This window comes from Xyrauchen texanus, chromosome 43, assembly GCF_025860055.1.
Source record: "Xyrauchen texanus isolate HMW12.3.18 chromosome 43, RBS_HiC_50CHRs, whole genome shotgun sequence".
Classification (NCBI taxonomy): domain Eukaryota; kingdom Metazoa; phylum Chordata; class Actinopteri; order Cypriniformes; family Catostomidae; genus Xyrauchen; species Xyrauchen texanus.
The window spans coordinates 24,217,712-24,231,647 of NC_068318.1; the positions used below are offsets into that span (position 1 = coordinate 24,217,712).

The 13,936-nt window shown below is 39.3% G+C and overlaps 1 protein-coding gene across 3 annotated transcripts in view; it reads left to right on the forward strand.

Annotated features, from left to right (window-relative positions):
• The window catches only part of LOC127635912 (neurobeachin-like), a 148,053-nt gene that overhangs the window by 118,790 nt on the left and 15,327 nt on the right, over positions 1–13,936 (forward strand). The window contains exons 27-40 of one of the 3 annotated variants that reach the window (XM_052116203.1): positions 1,458–1,582; position 2,115; positions 2,216–2,280; positions 2,370–2,538; positions 4,340–4,802; positions 6,242–6,396; positions 6,584–6,710; positions 7,276–7,395; positions 8,899–9,032; positions 9,876–9,937; positions 12,270–12,334; positions 13,009–13,117; positions 13,199–13,365; positions 13,586–13,710. In XM_052116203.1, the coding sequence (XP_051972163.1) occupies positions 1,458–1,582; position 2,115; positions 2,216–2,280; positions 2,370–2,538; positions 4,340–4,802; positions 6,242–6,396; positions 6,584–6,710; positions 7,276–7,395; positions 8,899–9,032; positions 9,876–9,937; positions 12,270–12,334; positions 13,009–13,117; positions 13,199–13,365; positions 13,586–13,710 (1,887 nt within the window). Of the gene's footprint in view, positions 1–1,457; positions 1,583–2,114; positions 2,116–2,172; positions 2,281–2,369; positions 2,539–4,339; positions 4,803–6,241; positions 6,397–6,583; positions 6,711–7,275; positions 7,396–8,898; positions 9,033–9,875; positions 9,938–12,269; positions 12,335–13,008; positions 13,118–13,198; positions 13,366–13,585; positions 13,711–13,936 lie in introns of all 3 variants that reach the window. The other 2 variants (XM_052116201.1, XM_052116204.1) reach the window with 2 other exon arrangements.

Consider the following 13,936-nt stretch of genomic DNA (forward strand, 5'->3'; position numbering starts at 1 on the left):
GAACACTAAACTTTACTTTTAATATGTAATAGTCAACTTAAAACAACATAAAACAAACACACACATGTAGCGTGGCTGTGTGCATCTCTCTCTCTCTCTAACCGGTGTCTCCAGCTGCCCCTTATCTCACTCTCCTGCTGATCAGCTGATTCAGCACTGGCCATGCTCCATCACGGTCCGGCCACGACCTCCTCCTCATCAGTGTCTTTCAAAAATAATCATTGTTACCGAATAAATTTGTCAATTTCTCACAAAACAGATTAGTATTGTTAGATTAGTGGGTTACCCCAAACTCCACAACATTAGTTAAGAATTTGACACATAGACCCCATTTACAACCAGTATTAAGATGCGTCTTGAGTGATCCGATCACGTGTGGTCTGGCGAGAATATCGCTGTTTATACCTGGTCATTCAAATGCATCTCCTGTGACCACTTGTGATCTGATTTCGAGGGGAGGGTCTCTGATTCATGACAACATACATCAATCACTATGTTAATGTGCTACTGCATGATAATAAACTGCAAAGAAATAAAGACAAAGAAAGTGCAAATAAAACCAGCATGCTGTTTCTCCCATATGTAGTGTAATATAATCTAAGCACAAACGTAACAAAACAGAGCTTCAGATCGCCGTGCTTCTCATCTGTGTCCCTGCATGTTTACATTAGACACACTTAAGAAGATCCATGAAGTTCTTGTGCTTGTTTATGTATTCGCGTTTTCAAATTTTCCGTTCAGACCGTTATTTCCTTTTAAGTTTAAACTCTTGTTTTTGTGCAGCGGTTGATTGACAGATGAGGGGTGGTGCTTCACTTCTGTCCAGGACACATTCCAAATTATTGTTTACACTTCAAATGCAAAGTGGTCACTGATATTACACTGCATTAAATAGATTAACATGCACTGTGCTGCTATGCTGAGCCCCCTGGCTCTGTTGGTCAATTAAAAAGGGGTTCTATTAAATGTCAACCTCATTTGTTCCCCTCTGTGTTGGTCATAAAGACACACGGGGGCTCTTGCTTACAGAAAGGTGCAAAAAACAGTGAAATTAATAGCCTGCCAGGAAGCTCTGACTCCAGGGTGGAGGTAGGTCAGAGATGTCACACCTATAAAAACCCACAATCCACTTTTCCATATGTGGTTTTTGGGATCCGATCACAACAATTGTTGCACCCCGTTTACACCTGTATTTAATGCTGACCACTTGTGATCGGATCACCTGAAACATACATTTATACCAGGTGTAAACAGGGTCATAGAACCACTTAAACGTAGTGCCTCAGCCACATAGTTTACATTCTTCAGGAAGTCGAACTACCAACAGTTTACTCTGCACATTAAACTGGGATTGGAGAAAGTATTTCAACAAAGAAGCAACTACTTTCACTTTTAAGAGGAGGAATGCAAATAATGTGAATCTCAGAGTTTTAGTATATCTGTTTTTCTCCTCTCAGTGTGTTGTGTAGCGGTGAGGAACTGTCTGGAGTGCAGGCAGAGACAGAGAGAGAGGGGCAGCAAAACCTCACTGCCAATCAGCAAGACCCAGGAAAACCTACAGACTGCAGTGGCTGCCAGCAAGGTTACACTCACTCACAACCTGTACAAACACATGAGAGCACGCCAATATGCATACACAAAAAGCATCAAAACACATATGAACACTTTAAGTAATCTTATAAAATAATTAAGGATTAAGAATCACCCTCAAAGTCTCTGATATCACACATAATATCAAGTGTCCTTGAGCTTGGGAAAGGTTTGGTTATATGTAGATCAAAATTATCATTATTATTAAATGTAAATGTTATATTAATATTGCAGAGTTATATATAGTCGTCACGTAATATCAACCAACATCTCATGCACTGCATAAAGAGTCTCTTAAAAGGATAGTTCGTTTAAAAATTATCATTCTCTCATTATTTACTTACCCTCATGGCTTTCATTCTTCCAAGGAGCAAAGGAAGAAATGTTAGCCTCAGTCACCATTTGCTTTCATTGGAAAAAAAAAAAAGATGCAGTGAATGGTGACTGAGGCTAACATTATGCCAAACATTGACTTTTGAGTTCCATGGAAGAAAGACATTTTTGCAGGTTTGGAACTGTATAAGGGTGATTGAATAAATGGAAGGTTTATGCAGGGTTTTTTTCTCTCTCTTTTTGTTCTAGACGATCATACAGAATGTCCCTCGTAACCTGTCCCCCATCAAAGACCCGGACAGACTGCTGCAGGATGTGGACATTAATCGTCTCCGAGCTGTCGTCTTCAGAGACGTGGTGAGACACTCGCATATACAAAACACTTAAAAAAGCTGTACATTAACATGAAGTGAATGATTGTAAACCGCGCTGTTTGTGTTAAATAGGATGACAGTAAACAGGCTCAGTTCTTGGCTCTGGCTGTGGTCTACTTCATCTCTGTCCTTATGGTGTCCAAGTACCGTGACATCCTGGAACCGCAGCGGGAGATTGGCAGGTCCAGCAGCCTATCAGGAAGAAGCATCCGACAAGAGATTAATTCACCCACCAGTACAGGTTGCAAACTTACCCTCCTCCCAGGAACAAAAATGTATCTGCTGTGTCCTTATGATTGTGCGTGTGTGTATGCGCATCTACAACCTTGTTTGCACTAAATAGACGTGTATTTTTAGTCACTGACCACTTGCACACACCACCAGAGCTAATAAGTATTCATCAGTCAGCAGTCGAACACCTTCCGCTCTGACTGTTCTTAATTTGTCTCTGATTATCTCTGCTATAGTCTGAGCTGAAATGGGACATTATTCCCCACAGAGAGGATTTCATCAATTTAAACATGCAAGACATTATTGCAAAGATTTATCTGAGTGCGATTATTAATTTCATATTCCGGTGGGAAGGAATTTCACTGCGGACATTGCCGTGAGCCCGACGGAACTGTTACTGGAGCAGATCTGTAATGATTAATGATCAAACATTATGTGTTAGATAACAAATAATGTTTTTTGATCACATGATAAAGCCTTATGACTGATGACACTGCTGCATTTGCATGACAGCACCTATATATCCACTCACCGACAACTTCATTTGGTACACCTGTACATCTGCTTATTCATGCCATTTATCAACTCAGCCAATCGTGTGACAGCAGTGCAATGCATTAAATCATCCAGATACAGGTCAGAAACTTTAGTTAATGTTCACATCAACTATCAGAATGGGTAAAAATGTGAACTCAGTGATTTCGACATAATTTCGACATGGTATAATTTTTGGTGCCAGACAGTTTTTTTTTTAGTATTTCTGTAACTGCTGATCTCCTGGGATTTTCACGCACAACAGTCACTAGAGTTTACTCAGAATGGTGCCAAAAACAATAAACATCCAGTGAGCGGCAGTTCTGCGGACAGAAACGCCTTGTTGATGTGAGAAGTCAATGGAAGTTGGTCAGACTGGTTTGGGCTGACAGAAATGCTACAGTAATTCCGATAACCCCTCTGTACAATTGTAGTGAGCAGAATAACATCTCATAATTCACAACACATCGAACCCTGAGGGGAATGGGCTACAACAGCAAAAGACCAAGTTGAGTTCCACTTTCAGTGGGCACAGGCTCACCAAAACTGGCCAGTTAGAGACTGGAAAAACATAGCCTGGTCTGATGAATCTCGATTTCTGCTGATGTACACTCTAGGTCACTGCAGCCTCAGCTTTCTGTTCTTGGCTGACAGAAACCAAAAATAATCCATCAGCTGAAATCACTGTGATTAAATTTTTTTCCCCATTCTGATGGTTGATATGAACATTAATTGAAGCTCCTGACCCGTATCTGCATGATTTTATGCATAGCACTGCTGCCACACGATTGGCTGATTAGATTATCACATTAATAAATAAGTGTACATGTTTACCTTATTACTTTTTTATTACTGTACATTATTACTTTTGTGGCTCAAATTAGATGTTGATTATGATATAATGCATTATACTCTTGCTATAACAATTAATAGGTTAAGTTTTATGTCTTAGTATGTAGTTACAGTATGAGATGTTTTAACATATTGTATAAGGTTTATTATGAGATATAATGAATGCATTATTAATATGGACTTCATTGAAAGGGTTACCACAGTGTTCCCACAGTCATTGGATAACCTGAAATTTTAAAGCTAATTATTGCTCTTGTCTAAAGTAAAGTTTAGTCTAAGTCTAATGTTTTGTTATAAAAATGGGCATCCTGTTCATAATTTGCACTTGTTAATTACATTTAAAAAATTTGGAATATCACAATAATAAAGAATGAGTAGGTGTGTCCAAACTTTTGAGTAGTATTTTATATGTATGTGCATTGCAGAAAACCCGTCCTCCTTCACAGATGGTTTCCGTGGAGACCGTCAGGCCACCACACCTCTGGAAGATCTTCACCTGGAGGGCTCTCTGCCTCACACTGACTCTGGCATCGGGGAGGAGCAGGTCGCCGGCACCCTCAATGGTTCAGAGCTGGGTGGAGACTCAGGAGGACGTCCGGACTCCATGAGCGAGATGCTCTGCACGTTGTCCTCAGAGGTTAGGAAGTCACGTGAATCCCTGCTGGAGTCACCTCTTGGCGTAGAGGTTCTGAAACCGGCTGCGTCGATCTCCAGCATCAGTCATCAAGGGAGCAAGGGAATCAATGTGAAGGAGATCCTGAAGAGCTTGGTGGCAGCGCCGGTGGAAGGGGTGGAGGTGGGGCCTGAACCCCAGCCATACCACCCAGACCCTGCCCTGAAGAGGGAAGCTGCAGCCATGTTGCCCATGCAGTTCCATTCATTTGACAGGTAGGTGAATTATTTAGCACATCACAATATCACAATAAATTAAAAAGATAAATCACATGTAACATCTTGGTTAGTAGTAAGTAATGTTGTAACTATATGCCCTGGACATATTTGTACAATATTGTAATATATTGTAATGTGATCTTGGAGCTGGTTTGGATTGGTCCGAGGCCTTCGTACTCATTAGTGAAGAATTGTAACATTCCTATGGTGAAAACGAAACATAGACATTCAATTAAATACTCAATTATGAATCAATGTTGTTAAACTTACATTTGGCCTGTTGAAGCACACAGAGTACAAATGAGGTTAAGAACTCCTTCTGCACTCCCTTTTATTCAGAATCTCATCTATCTGACTGTAACAGTGAGACAGATTTGATTCCTCAGCTCTAGAGCGTATGTTCCCCTCATTCTTTATGTAGTCCATTTCTCTAAATGTAGCTTCACATTACCGATCAGCTGCTTGCTGGTGGCTCTGTGCCGTTTGTGCTCAGGAGACTGACTGTGTGGGATCCAGTGGAGCGCCACAATAAAAACTAAAGCCCCTCTGAACATCAATCCCCTTTGTTCTTCCCAATTAAGTGAACCTGATGAATTAAATATACATAAGATTATCCTGTTCATCTTTCATGAGCTCCTTAAGTGTTAATAATTTATCAGGATAGGTGAATATTTTATCAGACTCTCCTTTTTCACCCTGGGTGGGCTGAATTAGTTTGACAACACCATGGATCCAGATAGTAATGGAACTGATTTTTGATGTACATTTGAGTTAGATCTAGGGGTATAAAAGGGTTATTATTTGGCAAATAAGGGCCTGATTTGGGTTTGTTTTGGAATATATATATAGATATATAGGAGCTTTATTTAGGGTATACATTATATTGGGCTTTTGTTTAGGATATATATAAAGATTTGTTTGGGTTAAATAGGGTTTTTGTTTAGGTATATATATAAGGGTTTGTTTGGGGTATATATAGGGGTTTGGTTTAGGGTAGATATAAAGGTTTATTTGGGTTAAATAGGGTTTTTGTTTAGGGTATATATAAGGGTTTGTTTGGGGTATATATGGGGTTTGGTTTAGGATAGATATAAAGGTTTATTTGGGTTAAATAGGTTTTTGTTTACTGTATAAGAGTGTGTTCATAAATATCATAAATATTTAGGGTATGCATAAGGGATTTATATGGGATATAAAAGCTTGATTGATTTCAGTTATATAAAATGGTTTGTATTTGGGTATGTAAAGGGTTTGATTCGGGTTATTTATAAAGGTTTTCAGGCTTTAATTTGGGCATATATAAATGGTTTAAATTCTAGGTATATTATATAAAGATTTGAGTTGGGGTGTATACATGGGTTTGATTTTGGATGTACAGTATATAGAGACATTTTTTTATATACTGTTAGTCAAGAAATTTGTTTGTGTACTCAAAGGAGTGTTGTAGTGCCTGTTAAGAAGCCTCCTCCTGGAAGCCTGGCTGTGAACACAGTAGGTACACCCACCACTAGTGGAGTGCCCTCATCAGGAAGCACACCCAATATCTTTGCTGCTGCCACAGCAACGCCTAAAAGCATGATCAACACAACAGGTCAGACTTGCATTTATTTTGATGTGCATACACATTTAAGAGGCAGGAATTGAATTACAAAAATTTATTCTCGAGACACCTGCATTCTGTTGCATTTGTTACAACTTTTTTTTGCGCAGGAATGGGTTTGATCTGAACGACCCCTTTTGTACTCTGTTCTAAAGTGTCTTCCTGTTATGTTTCACAGGTGCCACTGACTCCGCCTCTTCCTCCTCCTCCTCCTCATCCAGCTTTGTGAACGGTGCCACAAGTAAAAGCCTCCCAGCGGTGCAAACTGTTGCACCTATGCCTGAAGATACAGTGGAAAACATGAGGTACACATATTCATGTTTCATATCATCTGCTCAATTTATCCATCTGTTCTTCTTTCATTTTTCCATCTTATTATCCACAAGCTTGAAATCCAAAATCATCCATTCTGACCTCACTTCCTTTGCTATTTCCCTCTTTGCAGCATCCCTCCAATGGCTTTCTATAATCCATTTCTACCTCTTCTATACCTCTAACATCTGGATCTTCCCCATCCTTTGCTGTATCTATCTATCTGTCTATCTATCTATCTGTCTTTGTAACCATCACACACCACAGTAACAAGTTTCCTTCTAGACGCATAAGATCCACTTTGAGGTACTGTTAATAAATGGTCCATTTCCTGCTATGGATAAATGGGTGCTTCTATTTTATGATTGCATACAACAGAATTCATTTATTCTTTTTGTTTGTTTCTCTTTGTGTCTCTATGCATGTATTGAAGCTTTGGGGCTTAATAATAATCCATAATTTGACACAGAGAAATATACAGGGTTTATATCACACTATAATGCTCCAGTAAATACCTGTACAGTCATTACTGTCTGTTTGTGCCCATTTGTATTGCAGTGCCTTTTGTGAAGTGGACCAGTGTCCACTGCGAACCAGGCTGACGCCTCCAGAACTCAAATCCTTTAGTTCGCTGACAGGATTCCAAACAGCCCCCAGAGATGCAGGACAGTTTCTTAGGCAAGGAAGCTTGAACTGGCCCCCCTAACCCAGTGCTACCAGCTTAACATACCCTTCTCCTCTTTTTTCCTATGTCATTCTTGTTTCTCTGCTGGTGGTTGTAAGTTTTCTAGCTGGCAAGCCACACCACCACCGCTGCTGCTTTCATTCTTAACAGTTCTGCCAGATTTGATTCTGTCTGTTCTGTCATATTTACATTGTGTCCTAAGCAGGAATGATGCAGTAAAGTTTCACATGTCCAAATATAGCACATTTGAGTTTTGTCCTAAATAAGCTGCAACAAGCTATGTGTGATGACATATTTTTTCGTTTGCTTGTTTTCACTTTTCGTTGCGTCACACTGGATAGCCGTGCCCAAAATAAAATTTCATTGGTCCAAAACCCTGCCCCAGATAGATATATTTTTGAAAAATATTGGAAAAAGCAAGAAAGCAACAGATAACATTCTGCACCACATAGCGTGTATTTATGCTGCATTCACATGATATCGGAATTACAATAATGATGCCTTCAACAAAGTTGAGCAGTTTTTACTAGTCAAAAATATATAAAGTACACTTGTATCAGCTGAGTATTTAGAGTATTTTTTGAAAAGACAGAAATCAATTGAAAGCGTTCTGCTCCACATGGCTATGTATTTATGCTGTATTCATGGCATAACGGAATAACAACGTTTACAACTTAATCACGAGTTGGACAAAGCTAAACTAGTCAACTTAAATCAGCTAAATTTAGAAAAAGAAGATAAAAAATAATAATATGAGAAATTGAAAAAGATGGATAACGTTTAAGAATAATAAATGTGTGCAATATATTTTATGCTTTCAACACATAAAAATATATATATATATATATATATATATATATATTTATTTATTTATTTATTTATTTTATTTTATTTTTATTTTTTGCAATGCTCAATTTTCCCTCAGTGTTTATGGAAAAATGTATTGATGTTGGAAACTTGTTGCACCTGGTTAGGACATGTGTCACAGTCATCGGCTAATTTTTGTAACATAGACATTACTAAATTAAATACGCAAATAAAAGAAAATTAAAACAAATGTAGTGAACACAACAAGACAGAATCAAACCTGCTTGCTTACTTTTTTCTAGATAACAACAGTAGAGACATCAACTCTCATAAACTCATTCCTTCTTTTCATCACACTGGATTCCCAATCAAACCTTTCACGTTCACCCTAGTCTGGTCTTGTTTGCATCCAGTTTAGTCTTGGCGCGGGTTAACAAAGCTTGTAGCCAAGCGCAGTGGCACATAGAGGTGATGTGATTTGTAAGCATTTGCTCTTTCTCTGCCTCCCTGTGGTTACATTCCTATAGGATGTCTTTAATCCAGCAGTAATGCCATAGAACTTGTTACATTCTGTCCAACTGGTGTTGAAAAGGAACTGTGCTTTTGAAGCTGGTATGTTGTTTTGGGACTTCAATGCTGACTGTACTTTCTTTTCTCTCTCTCTGTCTGATTCTTTTTCGGACTCGTAGTATCACCACTAAACTTGAGCGGGCTCTGGAGAAGGTGGCCCCCTTGCTGAGGGAGATCTTTGTGGATTTCGCACCATTCCTTTCGCGGACTCTGCTGGGCAGTCATGGGCAGGAGTTGCTCATAGAAGGTACAGGTGCTGTATAGTGCTCCTTTTCCTCTCTACCTGGTGTCTCTGTGGAGTCCCTCACTGTCTGCTGTGTGTGTGTGTCCACTGGCTGCCTCATAACACACTTGTGCAAGTGCATGGACCCAGAGCAGGTATGAGAACAGGAGAGATGTTTAGGATTAACCGACGATTGAAAAATACAGAAAGGAACAGAAGGAATTATTGCATGCAGAGAAAGTGTTTCAAAAGGCTTGTTCACCCAAAAATCACCCAAAAATGACAATTCTGTAATCATTTATTCACCCATTTGTACTGTACTTGTACAAGTATGACTCTTTTATGGAACTCAAAAGAAGTTGGGCACAATGGTTAGGGAGCTGACAGCCCCAGTCACTATTCACTTTAGTATATGGATAAAAAAAAAGTATTCAATGACAGTATTCACATTTTTTGGTGACTATCCCGAATCAGTGAAAATCTAGTTTTAGTACGATTCACATTTGCTTATTGTTCACGACCGTCTTTCCTCTCCTAATATTTCCTTCCTTCCTCTCTTCACCCTTCTTCTTGAATTCTCTTTGTCACTCTCCCTTTATCTCCCTACGCTGTGTCCTGTAAGGCTTTAATGTCTGTGCTCTCACCTTGTCTCGAGTTCCTCACAGTTTAATGTTTGTGTGATTATTTTTGTTGTTTAATTAAAGCAGAATTTTATGTGTTAATTAGAGAATAGGGTTGATTCTCTTAAAAAATTCAACCTTAATTTCATAAGTAAGTTGGGTAATTTTATCATAGGCTAATGTATGTGTTTTTATTCATATCTATTAGACAGGTTTATGCTAAAATATGTTTTCTGTCGATGCATCGCTACAGGTTTAGTGTGTATGAAGTCCAGCACATCAGTAGTGGAGCTTGTAATGCTGTTGTGCTCACAGGTGAGGTTTCTCTCTCTCTATATATATATATACTGTAATTAATTTAGACTTTGCTGTTTTTTTTTTTACCCTTTTCCTTCAAACCTTTAGCAAATTGAATAAAGATGGAGCCACCAATGTTCACTCTTTTCTTTCCTCTACATAATTGATGCAGCTGAGGCTACATTCATATTTCAAGGTTCATAAACGGCAAATACAATAAAAAGCATTGAAACTACATTCCAACACCTTCAAATCATGGGAAAAGCCAGTGCCGCAATGTTGCAACATTTCTTCAGTCTCTTGAGCCTCCCTTGCAGGTCTTTATGAAGTGGTGGTAACAGGATTAGATTTCAGACCCACCCTTCAGTATGCAGCAGACCAGTGGTGTTACCGAAGCATCACTGCTAAATTGTGAACAACTCTCCTTAGCTTCCAACAATTGCTCTTAACTGAATTTTTAAGCTTCTGAAAGCATTCCCGTTGGTTTCATAAAAATGTATATGTGTAAAATTGACATGAAATACTTTTGGGAAATTGATGTTGTCAATTATCTTTCAGTCTGGTCCATCTAAAACGCTTTTACAGCATTTCACTTTTTACTTGAAAAAAATTATTACTAATGTTTTTTTAATGGCCTAATCAGATGCAAAGGTACTTGTCTAACCCTGCTGGGCATTATTGTCATCCAGCTACGGTGTCATCAGCCTGGAGCCACCCATCACAGATATTTTGCCCCATTCATCCCGGAATATCTCCTGGTGGTGTGGCAGCGGTCAGGAACATCTCCCTGCCACCCCCAGCAGCTGGACACTGGATCTTTTCCAATGCTTCTATTTTCTTGCATCCCCATCAAGACCTTCCTCCTTTACACCATACAGTCAGTATGCGATACCACCCCCCATGAGCAGTCCTACCCTACATCCAAGGCCTCTTCTCCATTTGAAAAGACAAGCTATCAGACTACACCTACCACCCTCAAATGTCTATCCCAATCCCCCAACAGATTAAGTAGGAGAGCTATGTGAGGAGCGAGCTGCGAGACTGCGTCAGCCGGCCCTCCAGTGCCTAATTTGGCATAGTTTTGCTCCCCTACTCAATTCCTCTCTAGAAACCCCTGGATAAAGACCAAGTATCAACGGAAATAATTCCTCCCTACCCTTTTCCCTCTCCCACATACTACCTCGCCACATATGACAAATACACACATTTTATATTCCTACTTTCTCACTTCTGCACACCCCACTTTTCGTCCTTCCTTCATAACATAACCAGAAGGTATATTTCTAAGCTTCCTTTGCCATTTCCTTGAGAGACTAAATTGAATACATTTTTCGCAAAGAGGGACTATTTAAAATAAACAAGTGAAGGGAAAAAAATATATAAAAATGGTGAAAAACTTATAAGAAATGGTTTCCAGTTATAAGACCTAACATGTAAACTTTCCCTTATACATTCATATAAATTACCCTAAAACCTTGATGTTGTTCACATTATGTGTCAACTACAGTTAAGTGGAATTAATCAAAGGTATCTGAAATCATTTACACTTTTTAGAGAAGAATATTAACTTACCTTTTAGAAGACACTGCTCCAAGAAAATCTGTTTATGTGCACCATATTTTCTGAGCTCTAATCTTGGTCCACTAGAGTTGAAATTTGTTTCAACCATGAAGTAGCCACTTCTTTTACCACTAAACAACCCTCCTGAAAAAGAATGAACAGCCATCCCGTTACATCCGAATGTCAGTATCTTGTACTAGAACCCAACTAAACCTCACTGAACCCCAAATAAAGTCCTTTCCCTTTGTAAATGTCAATAATCTCCACCAGTCCCCACCAGTAGTTTTGGGATGTAGCAGTGTCCCATCCAGTGTTTGATGCCCTCTGTTCCTCCTCTCTCCTCCTCCCTCTGATTCCAGTCAGCACATATAGTATTACTGAAGCTCTGGGCCTCCATTAGTGGCTCAGGGGATGAAAATGTACCCTAAATATTGATTGGCAGGAAGTAGAAGGTAATGGGAGCTGTCTGTGATGTGTCCTTCTAGAAGCATCTGCAGATGATGCTAAGTGCATTCTGTCTCTCTCCCTCAATAATCACCCTCGCTTATGTGGCAAAGAGCCAATCAGAAAGATCAGCAGTGCATCCCTTCAGCAACCACATTAAGTGGTGATACCATCCAAACTGAAAAAGACAATTTTGCTGTGAAATACTGTCTTTTTGTTGTGTTGTTCTAAATAACAACATTGAAGATTTCTATTGCTGTTATAGAAAATGTCAGCACTCTTTGAGGACCGGAATGAATTGTTTGATTTTTAGTGCTATAGTGATTTTCTTTTGCTGTTGTTTCAGGAGTGGCAGAACTCCATACAGAAGAATGCAGGGCTTGCTTTCATCGAGCTCATTAATGAGGGGAGGTAAAAACATACTCATTAATACCCATCTATAATCCTACTCCGCTGTCTTTCCAGCAGGTTCAGACCAAAACCCTTCAAGATTTGAACTATGTCATACTGAATAAATGTTTCTTTCATACAGCTTTTTCATGAGATGGGTGCAATATATTAGGAGATGTTCATAATGAAATTGGTCTGCACTTATATAGCCTTTTTTAACCTTAGAGGTTACCAAAGCACTTTACACTGTGTCCCATTCACACTCATACACCAATGGCGGTAGAGCTGCCATGCAAGGCACTAGCCTGCCATTGGGAGCAACTTGAGGTTCAGTGTCTTGCCCAAGGACACTTCAGCATGTGGAGTCGCGTGGGCCGGGAATCGAACCGCCGTCCCTCTCTACCACCTGAGCCACAGCCGCCCCTAATGGGTCATTCAGACTGCACACATTCTTGTGCTAAAAAAGCTAGATGCAGTGGAATGAATAGAACAGATCACAGGTGTCTCAACAAGATGAAGTTCTTTTTGACTTGACTCAGCATCTAAAAACACAAAAGACGTCCATTTAGTATGATAACATGCTAATGGGCCCCACAACTCACTCTGTATGAACACCGCTTAAAGTAATCATTGCCAGGATTTTGTTACTATAAGAATGATGTCTTATAAGTAATGGTGAGGTTTGTTTATTTCAGACTTCTGTGTCACGCCATGAAGGATCACATTGTCCGAGTCGCCAATGAAGCCGAATTTATCCTCAACAGGCAGAGAGCAGAGGACGTACATAAACATGCAGAGTTTGAGGTCGGTTTGTCTGTCTCTCTGGATCTGCATGTCATGTATGATGTGGTTATTGTTTAACTTCCCTTCGCCTTTTTTCTGTAGTCAAACTGTGCGCAGTACGCTGCAGACAGAAGGGAGGAAGAAAAAATGTGTGACCACCTGATCAGTGCCGCCAAGCACAGAGATCATGTGACCGCAAACCAGCTGAAGCAGAAGATCCTCAACATTCTGACCAATAAGCATGGAGCGTGGGGCACCATGTCACAGAGGTACTCTCACAATTGCAACTAAAAGAATCTACTTATTTATTAAATTTAAAGTGAGAAACTGTTTCTGTTTCTAACATCTCACTTTTTCAACTCCATGGCAACAATGTAATCTACATACCTCTGTGGTTTATTGCTTTATTAACACTATATCAATACCATCATGATAATTCTGGTCTAAGATGCCTTGGTTTCAACAATCTATCTGCTTTCTTTTCCTTAGTCAACTGCATGATTTCTGGCGTTTGGACTACTGGGAGGATGACCTGCGCAGGAGGCGGAGATTCGTACGCAATGCCTTTGGCTCCACCCACTCAGACGTGTCACTCAAACCCCTAGAGGAATATGGTCAGCTGCAAACATTACACCTCAAACTGATTTACAGTGCCCAAATTAATCTTTTATCATATACTAAGAAACTTTATTTTAAAGTGACTTTTTTCCACACTTTATATATTATGTTTTATTGTAAATTTTTAATGTAAAAAAAATTGAACGGTAGGAATCTTTCTTAAGAATTCATGCTAATTAAAAAACAAATACTGGTAATATTATATTTGATATATATATATTT